Raw genomic sequence first — 13,728 nt, forward strand, 5'->3', positions numbered from 1 at the left:
GCACCCCTGCAAAGGGGGAGGCTGGACTAGGCGGCGCAGCACTCCCCCCCATGCCCGGCTGCAAGCAGCTGGCAGGCAGAGGTGCTCCACTGTCTCCCCAGGGAGCTGGCAGAAAATGTTCCAACACCCAGCAACCCAAGCCAGAGCAGGAGGGAGAAGCTGGAAGAGCAGGGGACGTGGAGGTGAGGGCTGCAGCTCAGCAGATGTGGGACATGGCTCAAAACCCCTTCTCCCAGTTCCCTGCACAGGGTCGCTCCTCACCCTGATGGGATGGCCTGGCCCCCCAGCTACTCCCCTTCCCCTGGCCCCAGGGCACGGCAGCCTCACTGCAAGCTGACACTAGGGCTGGATGCAGGATCCAAGCATAGGTCCCCTCCCCTCCCACCACCGTCACTCTCTGCCATCCCTGCACCAGAGCCCAGCAGCACAGGATGCTATCCATCCCCCCCAGATTAGGTACCCTGGGATGAAACACCCTGTCTGGCACCCAGCTCTACCAGGGGAGCTGAGAGGCCGTGCATCCCTGCATCCCCACCCAGCTGCAGCAGACATGCGCTTGCTCCCTGGTACCATCTTTCCTCAATAAAGGCAATATGGCAGCATGCTGCTCCCTGGCCCCATAGCTCACCTCGCACTCCCCTGAGTTTTGGGACACCTAGATGGGGCGACAGCAGGGTCCTCCTCAGCTCTGCTGGGGAATTTCTCACTGGATCTTGGAGAGGAGCTGGGACGTTGCCAAGTGGCATGTGCCATCCTGGATCTGGTACACCTGGAACTAAGTGGAAGCAGGTGGGGAGTGAGAGGAGAGCGCTCCCCACTCCGCTTGATGCCCAGGCCCCAGCATCACCAGCCTCCCACAGCCTCCACGGTGCGGTTGGGCAGTGCATGCCAGCAGCTGCCAGGGGCCGGAGAGCTCTGGGGGGCAAATTCCAGTGCATCCTAAGCTGCCCAGCCCAGATGGTTTCTGGTGCTGCCGCACCCTGCCTCGCGAGACCAGCCCAGGGTCTCCGGTCCCTGTTACCTGGCTGAGCAGGATGTCAAAGTAGATTGTATCCCAGTAGGACCCGTCCTCGGAGGGGAGCTGCAGGAGTGCTCAGGTGCCAGGGTCTGCCTGCCAACTGTCAGTGCATGCAGGGAGGCCAAAATGGAAGCAGAGGAAGCATCAGGGATCCCGGGTGAAGCTCTCCACCTTATGGTAGGAGGAGGCAAGGTCTGGGGGCTCTCCTTGGAAGAGGTTCTCCTCTGGGTGGAGGAAGTGGGGCAGGTGCCGGGTGGCCAGGCAGCGGAGGAGGATCACCAAGAGTCTGTAGACAGAGCCCTCCAGGTCCTGCCAGTCCTCTGGGGAGGGGAAGAGCTCCGTGCTCCACAGCAGCACCATCTGCAGGGAAGGAGAGAAAGGTGTGGGATCAGACACTCCCCACAAAGGCCATGCCTTCACACCCTGCAGGTCCACACGCAACCACCCGTGGGGCTGAGCCCTCAATACAGACATCATGTCCTCAGCAGCCTGGGGCTGTGCAGGCTCTTGGAGCTGCTGCTTTGGCTGCTGCAGGTGCAGCCGATACCCCACCGCCCTTTAGTTTTGAACCTTTGCTTCACTCCCCTAAGAGCCCCTGTCTCAGCTCCGGGGCAGGTCCCAGCTCTGCAGCAGCACTGCAACAACACACTCAAGCTTTCCGCAAGCACCAAGCAATAGTAAAAAACCCTGCTTGTGGTTTCCATCAGCCATTGGCAAGGCAGGTGAACCCCTAGCAGCTGCCATGTCAGCTTCCTCAACACTACACTGGCAAATGGCCCAGCACTGATGCCTTTTGGTGATATGGCATAATGGGCAAGGCACAACAGAGAGCTGGAGCAGAAGATGCTTTTTTGAAGGACAAAGGCATACTGTGCCCTTTAAAAAAAAAAAAAAAATCAAAGAACGCAACATAAAGCAAAACCCACAGGATTTGGGTTACTTGGAGCAAGAGCTGTCCTCTCAGCAGAAGAAAACTTTGCCTCCTTCTCCACCCTGGCCTGGAGAGCCACCACAAGGCAGGGCACACCCGGATTGTGTCACCAGGTGCTGTCCCCAGCATTGCCCCTTTCCCAACCTGCATCACTAGCTGGCATGGTCCAGAGTGCTGAAAACAACTTGGGTGTGGAAAGAGGGTTTTGTCAGAGGAAACACCACCCTCAGAATGCCAGGGCACAGGACAACCTGTGGCATGGCAGGCATGGCAATGCAATTCCCAGCATGGCCCCTGCAGACATAGGCAGCCTGTGCCAGGAGACACCTGGCACATCAGCACAGAGCCCCAGCTCTTAACGCTCAGGGTGTTTCAGGCTGGATGTTGCTGGTTCAATACAGCAAGTGCTTGTTGTTTGCAAGGAAGAAGGATCAAACCCCTCTAACCTTGGCCATTGGTGTGCATCCTTTCCAGACACAGCCATGGGCTGGTACATCCCAAAGCACTGCAGGCACTTGGGTTTGTTGCTTGGGATCTTCTTCCAGCAGCGACTCGGCCACAGCACAGTGCAGGAGGGCAGCCTTGGCTCTGCCTGCCTGGAGAGCCACGGTCCCGCCAGTAGAACCTACCTACCTCTAGGTGGTTGAAGGTGAGACCGCCTTTCCCACCCTCCTCTCTCCAGTCCTGGCTGCAGAACTGGTCAAGCAGGTGAAGGCTGTCCAGACGGGGTCCCTTCAGTGCGTCCACTGCTTGGACCAGCTTCAGGATGGGGAGGTGAGTGGAGGATCTGGCAAGAGAAAGTGTAGTCCAGCGAGAGGGAGGATGGAGACCTGCATCGTCCCAGCTGAGGAGAGGATACCTGCAGTGACCTGGCATGTGTGAGGATCCCCCCCAGCCACCCACATGGCCCCAGGCATGCAGCATCCTGAATCCACCTCCTACACCCGCCTCTGGTGAAGAGGGACTAGGGAGATTTGCAGCATGATGGGGATGCTGCTGAGCAGCTCCTGCCTTCCCAGGTGAAGGGAAGGTGAAGTGGGGTTGTGCTCCCCTATGTGCAGCAGGGAGGGCTGCAGGCTGCCCCGGAGGGGGAGGCTGGACTGGACCCCAAGGAGGGGCCGAGCATCCAGCTGCACCACATTAATAAGCCTGGGCTGGTCCAGCTGGATGCTCAGCCCCTCCTTGGAGCTGGGTAGCAGTGCTGGCAGGCAAGATGTGTGTCACCCTGCCCCTCCTCCCATGCGCAGGGAAGGGCGCCTCCCTGGGAGGCACCTCGTCACTCTGCTGCTGCCAGATGCCCAGGCTTGCTCCCAAAGCCCTAGCAGGGGTCTGAGAGCTGCCACCCTCCGTGTGGCCAGGGTTCAGCTCCTGCAAACAATTTGGAGGGGGCTCCTTCAGTTGCATCCCCCTCCTCTTTCCTTGAGCTGCCTGAAATTTGACTGATGTTTTTTCCCCAACACAGGGCAGCAGGTTTGGGCATCACAAGGGGGGTGACTTCACCCCCCTGTTGACATGTCCCTCCACTTTCCCATCCCCTTTTTGCCTACACCCAGCAGCTCTTCTGGCCAGGTGGGATTCCCCAGGGCAGGGTCACCCCAATACACATGCTGCCAAGCCGCTCACCTCCAGCAATAGGGAGTGGCAAGGATGAAGTGGGCCTCTTCTGTGGCCTTCCAGAGGCTGCCTTCAGGAAAGCCCCTGTTGCTCTGACGCCCCTTGAGCTGGAGCGGCTCCTGCTGCCTCCTCACCATGGGGACGACATCAAAGTGCCACTGCGGATCAGCAGGGAGAGCTCCATAGTGTCTTCCTGCAGATTTTCAGCACTGAGGTCACCTAGATGCAAAGGGCTTGGCCGCAGTTAGGAGGTTACCACAGCTGGTCCCACAGGCTGAACCAGGTATGTGCCACAACCCTCGTGGGCATGTCCCACCCCGCTCAACTCATCCCTTTCCAGTGCTGCAGTTTGGCTGCTGTTCCCCGGCAAAAGCCGTTCTCCAAACCCCACTGGGGTGGTTTTCGGGAAGGAGCATTGCTCCAGTGGGGCTCAGGGCCAGTCCAGTGGGTGTGGACACAGCAGGAAGCCCCAAGCAGCTGAACAGGGCCGTGCTGCTGGGTAGCTGAACAGTGCCAAGAAAAACAACGTGGTCTAAGAAAAATGGACCAGGAAAGGTCTCACGTTGTGGGGGTAGAGGAAGACAAAGGGCTCTGGCTTGGCTGAGGAGGAAGGAGGGAATGGTGGGCTTGCTGAGCCTGGGTTAAGAGACTTTCAGACCTGCTGGTCCTCTCACATTGCCTTTCCATCAGGGCTGAGATTTACTTCAAGAAGCACCTTTGGAGATGGAACTGCATGAAGAAGCTGATGGGACCCCTACAGGCATTCCTAGGGTCCCTTCCCCACTGTGTCCTTCCCAGGGATGCTGTTCCCAGCTGGGGCCCGTGTGTGCACAGGGTCAGACCCATGCCCCAAGGTCCCGGTCCAGTCCTGACATGCTTCCAGCTCACCCTCCAAACAGCCTCCTCGAGGGAGTAGGGGGCACTTGGAGGCCAGGAGAGATAGGGGGAACGCAGTTAGAATGAGCCAAGTATGCCAAGTCCCTGAGCAAACTCTCCCCGGGGACTAACAGCAGGGGTGGGTGAACCCTATGTGGAGCTGCCACCCACCAAGGAGGGTGCCATCAGCCCAGGGTGAAGATGCCTGAGGATGACTCTGCTGCTGTGGGATGGCAGAGAGTAGTTTGCATCTCCCCTTCCTTAGCTGAGGGCAAAGCCTGTCCCAGCACACAGCAGGGTGCTCAGTCACTCATGCAGGCTTTCGGTGAGCCATGTGCCTGGTGACTTATGCCCCAGCCTGTTTGCGCTGGGACCACCGCTGAGCTGGACTCCCCAGCTGTGCTGGAGGCAGCTTGCGGGCAGGGAAGCACCCCACTGGCGTATGCACCTGGCTGAAGCAGGAAGTGGTGTTGGCAGCACACAACGGCCGAAACAAGGAGCTCTTTCAGCCGCTGGAGGACTTCGCCAGGAACCAGGCATCCCAAACCACCTCCCTGCTCCATCACACCCACAGCGCTGGTACAGTCCTCCAAGTTGGTCCCTAGAGAGGACACTTCCAGACAACAGGTGCCCAGCTCCAGACAGTGCCTGACTGGGTGTCCCCCAGCCAGCACATCAGCACCCCCAGAGCATTGATCCACAGGGGGACCTCCATGGTGACAGCATCCTCGGAAGCACAGGGAGCAAACTCGGAGGCTTCCAGGTTCCTGGCATAGTCTGCGAGGAAGCAGGGCTCCCTGGCATGGACACCTTCCAGTAGGGTCAGCAGAATGTCCTTGGCCTGCTGGAAATGCCCCAGCCGCTGCCTCTCGCGGGACACAATTACCCCGAGATAGCTGTGCCAGTGGGAAGTGCTGGCTGCCATGGCAGCTCCACCACCATCCTGAGCCTGCTCCAAGCAGGAGTAGAAATACATGGGCAGGGAGGGCAGGGCTGGGAGCCTGCGCAGGGCAGGCAGAGGGAAGCCACAGCCAGGTGTTGACAAGCACCACTGCTGGGCGAGTGCCAGGGAGAGAGGCCGGGAGCACCATGTCCCTCCAGGGCAGACGATAGAGTCACACCATGGCCCCCCCAGCAGTCCAGCAGGATGACAAGGGATGCTCAGCCAGCGGGTCGCACCAGAACTACACTGCAGTCTCCCACGCCTCCCTCAGCACTGGGGCTGCATGCCAGTGCCAGCTGAAGGCAAACCACCACCCTCCCACCCCGGCCCAGCTTGGCTCAGCAGGCCCAGCTGCCTGGGGTTGCTGGGGCAGGTCTACTCTGAACTTGTGTTGCGCCCACAGGAGCTGGGAGCAGGCTCATGCCGGAGCCAGGCCAAGCTGTGGTGGCTGTGGGAGGGCTGCGGGACCCCACGCCCACCATGCAGGAGCTCAGTGCAGCCCTCCAGGCCCAGCCCCGTGCCCAGCCCACGGCTCCGTCAGGCTCAGGCTCAAGCTTGCCAGATACAGGCAGCCCCTCGGCCAGGCAGAGCACCCTGGGCCCAGTCCTGCATGCGGCCCACAGCTAGTCCAGGCCCAGGCCCAGGCCCAGGCCCAGGCCCAGGCCGGCGCACTGTGGGCAGCTCCCGGCGCCCCTCGGCCAGGCAGACCCTGCGAACCCGGCTGCCGCCGAGGCCGAGGCCGGCGACCTTCCCTGTCCGCCGCGGTGTAGGGAAGGCGGTGGGCCTGGCCCCGCCTCATGCATGGGCCCCGCCCCGCCCCGCAGGTAGGCCCCACCATCACCCCGGCAACACCACTCCCGCCACGCCCGCAGCGTGGCGGCTGCGGTCGCCATGGCGACGGCGCGCCCTGGCGGCGCGGTTGCCTGGCGACGGCGCTGGGCCGCGGGGAGCATCGCCACGGGCGAACACGCAAACCGGCGCTTTCGGCCCCAAACCCGCTGGGCAGCGGGGTCGCAGCGGACCGTGACGCCGGAGGTGGCAGTCCTCAGCCTGGCTGCCGCCAGGAGGAGCAGATGCTGCTGAGGCAAGAGCTGTGTTTTGGGTCCGTGCTAGGATCTGAGCGGCGTCTCGATCACCTTCCACCTCCCGAGAGCTGCCTGGGACAGGCTTAGCTTAGCCCTTGGGCTGCCCTGAGTTAGGGCAGCTCCGGCCACAACAGGGCAGATACTGGCTGTTTTTTCCGCACAGCCTTTCTGGCTGTACCCTCGTACCTGCCCTCAGTCCTTCAGCATCCCTTTCCCTTTTGCCTTTCCCTTTCCCTTTCCTTTTCCCTTTCCCCTTTCTCCTTTCCCCTTCGTCCTTCCCCTTCCCCTTGCCCTTCCCCTTTCTCCTTCCTGCTTCCTCTTCCCCCTTCCCCTTCCTTCTTCACCCTTCCCCTTTCTCCTTTCCCATTCCCCTTTCCCTCTTCCTCTTCCTTGTTCCCCTTCCCCTTCTCCTTCCTCCTCCTCTCCCCTGCAGGCAAGGGGCTAGGAGCTGGCCCTGGAGGAGCAGCTACCCTGCTGCTGCCAGGCCCAGGCAGAGCAGGCAGTGCAGGCAGAAGCCCTGCTGCAGGCACAGTGGGAGAAGGAAGAGCTGGATGGGGAGTGATGCCAGCTGGTGGCACAGCTGGCAACACAGCTGGCCAGTCGGGAGAGGTGGGAGCAGCCGAAGGCGCTGCCGGATGCTGCATGACACCCTGGGCCGGGGGACAGCTTGGTGGGGGGGGTGCTAGGGTGCAGAGTGGGGTCCCCCTCGAAGCAGGGGAATGGCCACCAAGGCCAAGCAGGCAGCTCAGTGTGGCAGGTCTGGCCCCTGCCTGCACTTGGCCTGCCAGAGGGAGGTTGCCCAGCACTGCAACCTGTGCATGGGGGCCATGGGGCGTGAGGCCACCCCATGCCCACTGGCATCCCTCCCTGCTGCCCCAGGAGAGCCCGAGCCAGGTGCCGCAGGAGGCCAAGGCAGATGCCACCCAGCAGGAGGGAGAGGAGCTGGCATGAGGAGGGGATGGCACAGGTCACGGTGGTGGGGAGACAGCAGAAACTCCATCCCGTGCAGAGGAAGCAACAAAATACCGGAGGGCTGAGCCCTGCTTGGGGCCGTGCCATATGTGGGGGCAAGCGGCACAGCCAGGCATGGCACAGGGCTGGGTGTTCAGGGCAGCGCCAGGACGCGTAACCCAGCAATAGGCTCAAACGTGGCACATCACCATTGGAGGTGAGACGTGGGGGAAAATTTCCTAGCAAGAAGGTTGGTTAGGCTGTGGAAGACATGGCTGGAGTGCACGGTGCTCGGTCTGGGCAAGTCACTGGAAGGCTGGCAGGGAACAGCCTGGCACTGGCAAAGGGGCCGGGCTGAAATGAGCTAATCGCTCCTTTTCCATCTTGACATTTTATGGTTCTATGAATTTTTCCTCTGTTAGAAACAGGAGAGAGAAAACAACCCAAAAATAAGAGCAAGGGCAAGCAAGAGAGGAAAAAACCTGAGGGCATGGGAGCACTCAACATGGCAGGGGTGGGTGAGGGACTGCAGCAAGCCCCCAGTGTCCCTCAGTCAGCTCACTCCTCCATAGGATGCTGTGCGCAGCATCACCTCTGAGCCCTGGACCCTGCAAGATGCCATCACCACCCAGCAGAAAGACATCAGGGGTTTGAGCTGGTGGATGGAGGAGCTAGCGGGTGACGGGGAGACCAGGATGCAGGAGGTAGGAGATGCTGTGCCCCAGTGCCCCAGCTCCGCACCAGCCCCAGCACCAGCACCCCTGCACCCCATGAGCCTCCTGCCAGAGTCAGGAGTTTGCCTGGAGTGGCATGGCCCCCAGCAAAACAGCTAGGATGGGGAGGGGGGATGTAGGCAGGGGAGGTAGAGAGGAAGGGAGAGTAATTTAACATGACAGGCTGTTTATTTTGGCAAAAAGGGTCTCTTTACAACAGATTTCAAAGCCCAGCCTCTGGGCTGGCGGAACCACACAGAGGAACCGGAGAGCAGGGGTGCAAGGCGGGAGTTAGATGGAGCACCCAGACCAAGAGAGATGGAAAGGAACCCCCTGCCTGCTTGTCCCCGGGGAACTGCCAGGTTTTCACATCCCCGGGTGTGCTCGCAAGCTCCAGTGGAGTCCCCCCCCACGCCAGGGTGCCCCCACGGGTGCCTGCGCGCTCCCACACACACATGCTTCCCTGCACGCACCCGCGCACATTTGCATGCTCCCCCAGCCCCTGCTCCTTCCTCCGGGCCAGGGCTCAGCTGGAGTCTTGGCTTCCCCAAGCGACATTTCAAAAGAGGCTGTTTATTAAAAAAAAAAAAATTCTAGGAAAGAAATAATTATTATAATCACATTAAAAGCTTTGGCTGTAAAAGCCCTGCAAAAGTGCAGGGAAGGAGCTGAGGCTACAAATGGCAGGGAGCGCGGAGGGTGGTTTTCCTGCCTTGTGCTCTTTTCTTTTTTACAGTCTCGGTCCAACATCATCCCCCGCTTTTCCTCCTCTTTATCCTGGGAAAAGAAAACAATTTATTTAATGATGGATCGTCCCTTTCTCTGGTCACTGACCTTCTGGGTGAATTTCTGCTGAGCTCAGCGGAAAACTCAATGCTGGGTTGTGGATCCCATCTGTGGGTGGGGGAGGGGAGGTGGGGGAGCTCACCCTCATCCTTCCCAAAAACCACAGCAACAGTCCTGGGGAGCAGGACAGGGCCGGCAAGGAGGATCCCCGTGACAGCAGGGGGCTTTTCTGCAGCCCCTGTCCTTGCAGCCCTGGCCCCAGGGCTTTGGGAGCAGATGCAGGGGCTGCAGCAGCTCCCAGAGCCTCCCACTCCATCCCCTTCTGCAGAGGTTCCCTGCATCCACTGCCTCCTCTCTGACCTGGCCCAGGGTACAAAGGCTGGGCCAGGGTGCAGTGCCAGAGTGGGAGCAGGGGACGGAGGAGCTGTACCCAGGGTGAGAGTGGGGAATGGAGGAGTTGCACCCAGGGTGGGAGCGGGGAACAGAGAAGTGGTCTCCATCCCGCTGGCAGCCATGTCCCCGCTTGCTGCCTGGTAGTGGGGCGGTGAAGGGACCTTCTCTGCTCGGGGTGGCTGCGGGAGGTGGTTTTTGGACCTGGCCAGGCAAGGGGGCCAGGCATGAGACTGGGGGTGAGGCCAGGGACATGTGTGGGGCTGCATGGGGCTCCCAGCAGTGGCCAGCAATGTGCACCCCACAGCAGGCAGTTTGGCCCCCAGCCGGTCTGGTGCTTGGCCATGCTCTGCTCCCTGGGGAGAGGAAAGCCAGGGGAGCAAGGGGAAGGGGCAGGATCTCACCAACCAGCCACCTTTCGTTCAGGCAGGCTGTCAACACCCAGCATACATCACCCCAGGGCCCTGGGCATGGGTGCAGCCCAGTGTCCCCTGCCAGTCATGTTCAAACCCCAGCTGACCTGCGAAGCAGGAATGGAGCAATCCAGCGTCCAGCCCCCTCCCCTCTGGCCCTTCCTCTGCCACGGCCTGTTGCTCAAAGCATGGTTCTTGTAAAAACGTGTAAATATTTATATAAGAATAATTTAAAAAACATGGTCTGTCAAATAATCAAAGCAGCAGAACACCCGAGGAGCTTTCAGCCAGATTGGGAAATCCGGTGTTGCTTTCTGACTCCACACTGCAATGCTAGAGGTGCCCATGGCTGGCCCCTGCCCTGTGGGCTGCCAGACTTGCCGGCGCAGGTTCATGGCAGGTTTGAGATCTTCATTAATGTGGTTTGGGGACCACGGTGGCAGGTGGCTCTCACTTGCATCAACTCGAGCCACTTGCTGCTGGGACCCCCAGCCAGGGATGGGACTTCGCCAGGCATTGGTTTCAGCCTCATGTCCTGGTTTCGGCACTGTCCACTGCATTGGAACTGCACCAGGAGCTGGAGAAATCCTTGGGTGAAGCGTTGCATCCCTGTCCTCCCCAGAGCTGTGTGGCAGGGCCAGGGACTGGCGTTGGGAGTGGCAGGGTGGCCCTCGGTGCCACGGGGTGGCAGGGGTACTCCCTGGCAGCATCCCCATCCCTCCAGAGCTGGCAGCGCCCTCAGCATTTCAAAAGTTTGGCTTTGCAGCAGTGGGATGAGAGCCTTGGGCCAGGGTTTCTCCCAGGGAATGAGATTTGTGTCCATTTAAATGGTCCCACATCTCCATTTGTACCTATGTCACCAGTCACCAGCACAGCCACAGCTCCTCTCCTATGTCCTGGTGGCACCACATCCCCCCGGCACCACTGAGAAGCCCTGAGCTGCTGCTCCCCAGGGAGGCAGGGGAGCAGCCTTAAAATGGCAGCACCTGGAGAGCCCCAGCCCCATTTCTTTCTGCTCACTTGGGGGTCTGGCTGGGGCAAGGCAGGGGGCATGATTGCCACCGAGTGATGACCCTGCCACCATAGCTCAGCTGACCCGCAGCCACCAGATGCGGGCCATGTGGTTTGGGGGATCCCAGGGCGGCAGGGGGAGGCGAGGGGGTGAGAAAGGGGTAGGGGTCCCCCCTGTTCCAACAGCCCTGTAGAGCTGGAGGGCAGAGGCAGGCACTGCTGTGGACTTGGGCAGCTCAGTGAGAGTGGGAGCCGTGTGTTGCAGTAACCTCCGTCGTCCTGGCTGCCCTCCAGCCTCTTCCCACCACCTGTATTTACGTGCGTGATTCTTGTTCTTGAATTCTTTGAACCCGGGCCAGATAACGAGTTCAAACCCCTTCACTAAAATCTTGGCTCCCCGCCAAATGCCTGTGCACCTCCCTGGGCTACCTGGCTGCCTCACCCACACCAGGGAGGGGGCTCCCGGGGCTGGTTCCACCCCCACGGGAGGTGATGTTTGTGCTGCCCACGTGTTCGGCATCTGTAGGGAATGGTCTCTGTGCTCAGCCTAATTAGCTGGAAGGGAGGGGGAGAGACAAATCTAAACCATGTGCTGACCTGCAGGCCCCTCCACCCTAAAGCATCCGTGCTGAACGCTCTCTGGATCATTAATAGCTCCCTGGGTCCTTTCCACACGCCCCCCCCCCCCCGACTCGTGGGGCCTGTCTGGGTGGGGCGGGTAGGGCTTTGTGCTCTTTCCCAGTGGTTTTCCAGGGCTGCCTTTCGTGGGAGGCAGCAGGCAATTCTGGGGCTGTGAGCAGCAGCTGGGAGGAACCGGGGAGCAACTGCCCATGGATTTGGGGCAACCTTGCTGCTGTGATGCTGGGGAGAGACAGGCTTGGCGTCAGCCAAAGGACCTCTGCCTCCATCCGTCACTCCTGGAGGTGGCATCTATCTCTCCCTCTGGCACAGCTTTGCAGCGGGCGAGCTTGTCCCGCAGAGCACCTGGCGCCTGCTGGCCTCCTCAACCTGTTCGTCGGGTGCCTGCAGAGACTGGGAGGAAGCATCAGGTCCAAATGCTGCTGGGACCCATACCAAGGCATTTCGTTGAGGAATGTCACAGGTGCCAGGAAGGGCAGGGGAAGCCTGGGATGAATGCCTGGGATGCCCCTGGGACCTGCACAGTCCCCACTCCAGAGTGACAGCCCCAATGAACCCACCCCCTGGGGTGGGCACAGGGGATCCTGGTCCCGTTTCGGAGGCCACCAAGAAGCTGGACACCCTGAATGCAGCTGCGGGCAGAGGAAAGGGGCATTTACTCCTGGAGAGGGAGCAGGCAGCAGTGGCCGGAGCTTGGCCAGATGTTGTGGGGAAAGGGCTGCTTCCCCCCATGCTCCTCCCAGCCTTCCCAGCACAGAGCCCAGCTTCGCACTGGCTCCAGCTCCTGGCCCAGAGGAAATGGCTGCCGGCTGTGGTCCACAGCTGTTTTCCCCACTTGGTTTGCTGCTTTCAATTTAATGTCCCGGGGAGCTGGGCTGGGACGATGCAGGGGGAGCAGTGTGATGCTTTCCCATGCGAAGCCTGCCTGAAAGAAAATCCTTCCCTCATGCTTGGGATGGCTGCTGCAGGGCTGCTCCCTCCTGCCTGCCCTGCCTGTCTCCAGAGGGAAAACCCGCCAGCAGAAACCCAGGATGGCCCCTGTGGCGATGCTCTTGGTGGCAGGGGGCATGTTGGTGCCACCATGTCCCCGTGTCCCTTGGGAGCTGAGCTTGCAGCATGGCCTGGCATGGCACGGCAGGGCTGGGAGACAGGACTTTTGGGACCATGTGGCACGAGGTGGGGGCAACCCCTGCCGTGGGACAGTGGGGCTCACCCTCCCGGGTGCGAGGTGGTGGATGGCGACAGCCAGAAGACCCCCCCCAGCTGTTCCCCAAAAGAGATGGGTCTTGGCCAGCACCCCCAGAGCCTTGGATGGGCTGCGTGGAGAGGGTGGTGATACCCCTGCTGCGTCCCCCTGCGCAGCATCCCCCAGGCCGGGGAAGGGGCGAAAGGGGTGAGCAGCCTAATGCCTTCCAGAAGATCAGCTGTAAATGGCCAGGGAGGGTAATTCATATCAAACTCATAAAGCCTTTATTAGTGTCTCAGGGGAGAAATCCGGATGTGGCCGTTTATTTATTTTGGATTTTGCTCTCCCCCCCCCCCCCCCCCTTTTCCTTTTAACATTTTCTTCCAGAAGATTTTTAAAGGGACAGGGATGCCTCGCTGTGTTCAGCAGCAGGGCTCGGCAGGGGCCAGCCAAGATACTCTGGTGTCTCAAGGAGTTGGGCAGATCTCAGGGTCTGGCTTTGGGGCTACTCTGAGGGGGGGGCAGGTCCTGGCGCTGCTGGGGTCCGGGGTTGCCATGCTGCCCTGAGGGTGTTTTGGAGCCCCGCAGCTTTGCCCTGGGTGCTGCATCCCTGCTGCCCGCAAGGTCCCCCCTTGCACCCAGTCCCGCTCTCAGCCCTCCACCCAAAGCCTCAGTTTTCCCTGCTCTACAGAGAAGCGATGATCCCTGCGTCAGCTCTGGCTGCCTCTCGGGGCGGCCAGCAGTGCGTGGGCAAGGATTTTAGGAGCACCCTCACACCGGTGGCAGAGCTGGGGCCCCAGTGAGGCAGACTTTCCATGGCAGTGTCCACGGCTGGTCCTAACCCCGTCCCGCTGTTGTTTGCTCCTCCACTTCACTCTTTACATAATTTGTTCCTTGGCCCGTTTTCAAACGTACCTCGCAATCGTTACAGCAGAGAATATTTATACAGCGGGGGTGTGGAATAACATGGAAAACCTCTGGAACCAGGGACTGGATTCCCACACCATCCCAGTGCTGAGGGCCGGCAACGGCCCTCCCCAGTTTTGCCAGGACCCTGGATGGTGCTGGATGGGGTACTCCCTTGCATCCCCCACCATTCTGCTCCTGTGCACCCCAGATGCTCATGCTGCGGGACAGGTTGGGCACAGCTACGGGGGTGCTGGGAGGTGGGA

General features: G+C 60.6%; 1 protein-coding gene across 1 annotated transcript; it reads right to left on the reverse strand.

Annotated features, from left to right (window-relative positions):
• Positions 1-682: 682 nt before the first annotated feature.
• Positions 683-6,275, reverse strand: MAB21L4 (mab-21 like 4). The gene is given in 8 exon segments (XM_072867341.1): positions 683-775; positions 1,022-1,378; positions 2,583-2,736; positions 3,573-3,717; positions 3,720-3,782; positions 4,888-5,097; positions 5,100-5,440; positions 6,100-6,275. Coding segments are annotated over 8 exon segments (1,539 nt in total).
• Between the last annotated feature and the right edge of the window lie 7,453 nt (positions 6,276-13,728).

This window comes from Ciconia boyciana, chromosome 7 (genome assembly GCF_034638445.1).
Source record: "Ciconia boyciana chromosome 7, ASM3463844v1, whole genome shotgun sequence".
Taxonomy (NCBI): Eukaryota; Metazoa; Chordata; class Aves; order Ciconiiformes; family Ciconiidae; genus Ciconia; species Ciconia boyciana.